This window comes from Pterocles gutturalis, unplaced genomic scaffold, assembly GCF_000699245.1.
Source record: "Pterocles gutturalis isolate BGI_N339 unplaced genomic scaffold, ASM69924v1 scaffold40495, whole genome shotgun sequence".
Lineage (NCBI taxonomy): Eukaryota > Metazoa > Chordata > Aves > Pterocliformes > Pteroclidae > Pterocles > Pterocles gutturalis.
Window position 1 is genome coordinate 352 of NW_010139644.1, and position 331 is coordinate 682.

The 331-nt window shown below is 55.3% G+C and overlaps 1 protein-coding gene across 1 annotated transcript in view; it reads left to right on the plus strand.

Moving 5' to 3' along the window:
• LOC104469052 (homeobox protein Hox-A11-like) overlaps positions 1-327 on the plus strand; it is a gene marked incomplete at its 3' end in the record, with an annotated part of 454 nt that extends 127 nt beyond the window's left edge. Inside the window, 1 exon segment of the mRNA XM_010083392.1 lies at positions 1-327. This exon segment is cut by the window's left edge and continues 19 nt beyond it. Within this exon segment, the coding sequence (XP_010081694.1) occupies positions 1-327 (327 nt within the window).
• Positions 328-331: the final 4 nt, after the last annotated feature.

Genomic DNA, 331 nt, shown 5'->3' on the forward strand with positions numbered 1-331 from the left:
TCCTACTCCTCCAACCTACCCCAGGTCCAACCTGTGAGAGAAGTTACCTTCAGGGAATATGCCATTGATCCCTCCAGTAAATGGCACCCCAGGAACAATCTGCCCCACTGCTACTCCGCAGAGGAGATCATGCACAGAGACTGCTTGCCTGCCACCAACACTGCTAGCATGGGCGAAATGTTCGGCAAAAACACAGCTAACGTCTACCACCCCACCACCAACGTCTCCTCCAATTTCTATAGCACGGTGGGCAGAAACGGGGTCCTACCCCAGGCTTTCGACCAGTTTTTCGAGACGGCTTATGGCACGGCGGAAAACCTGGCCTCGGCGG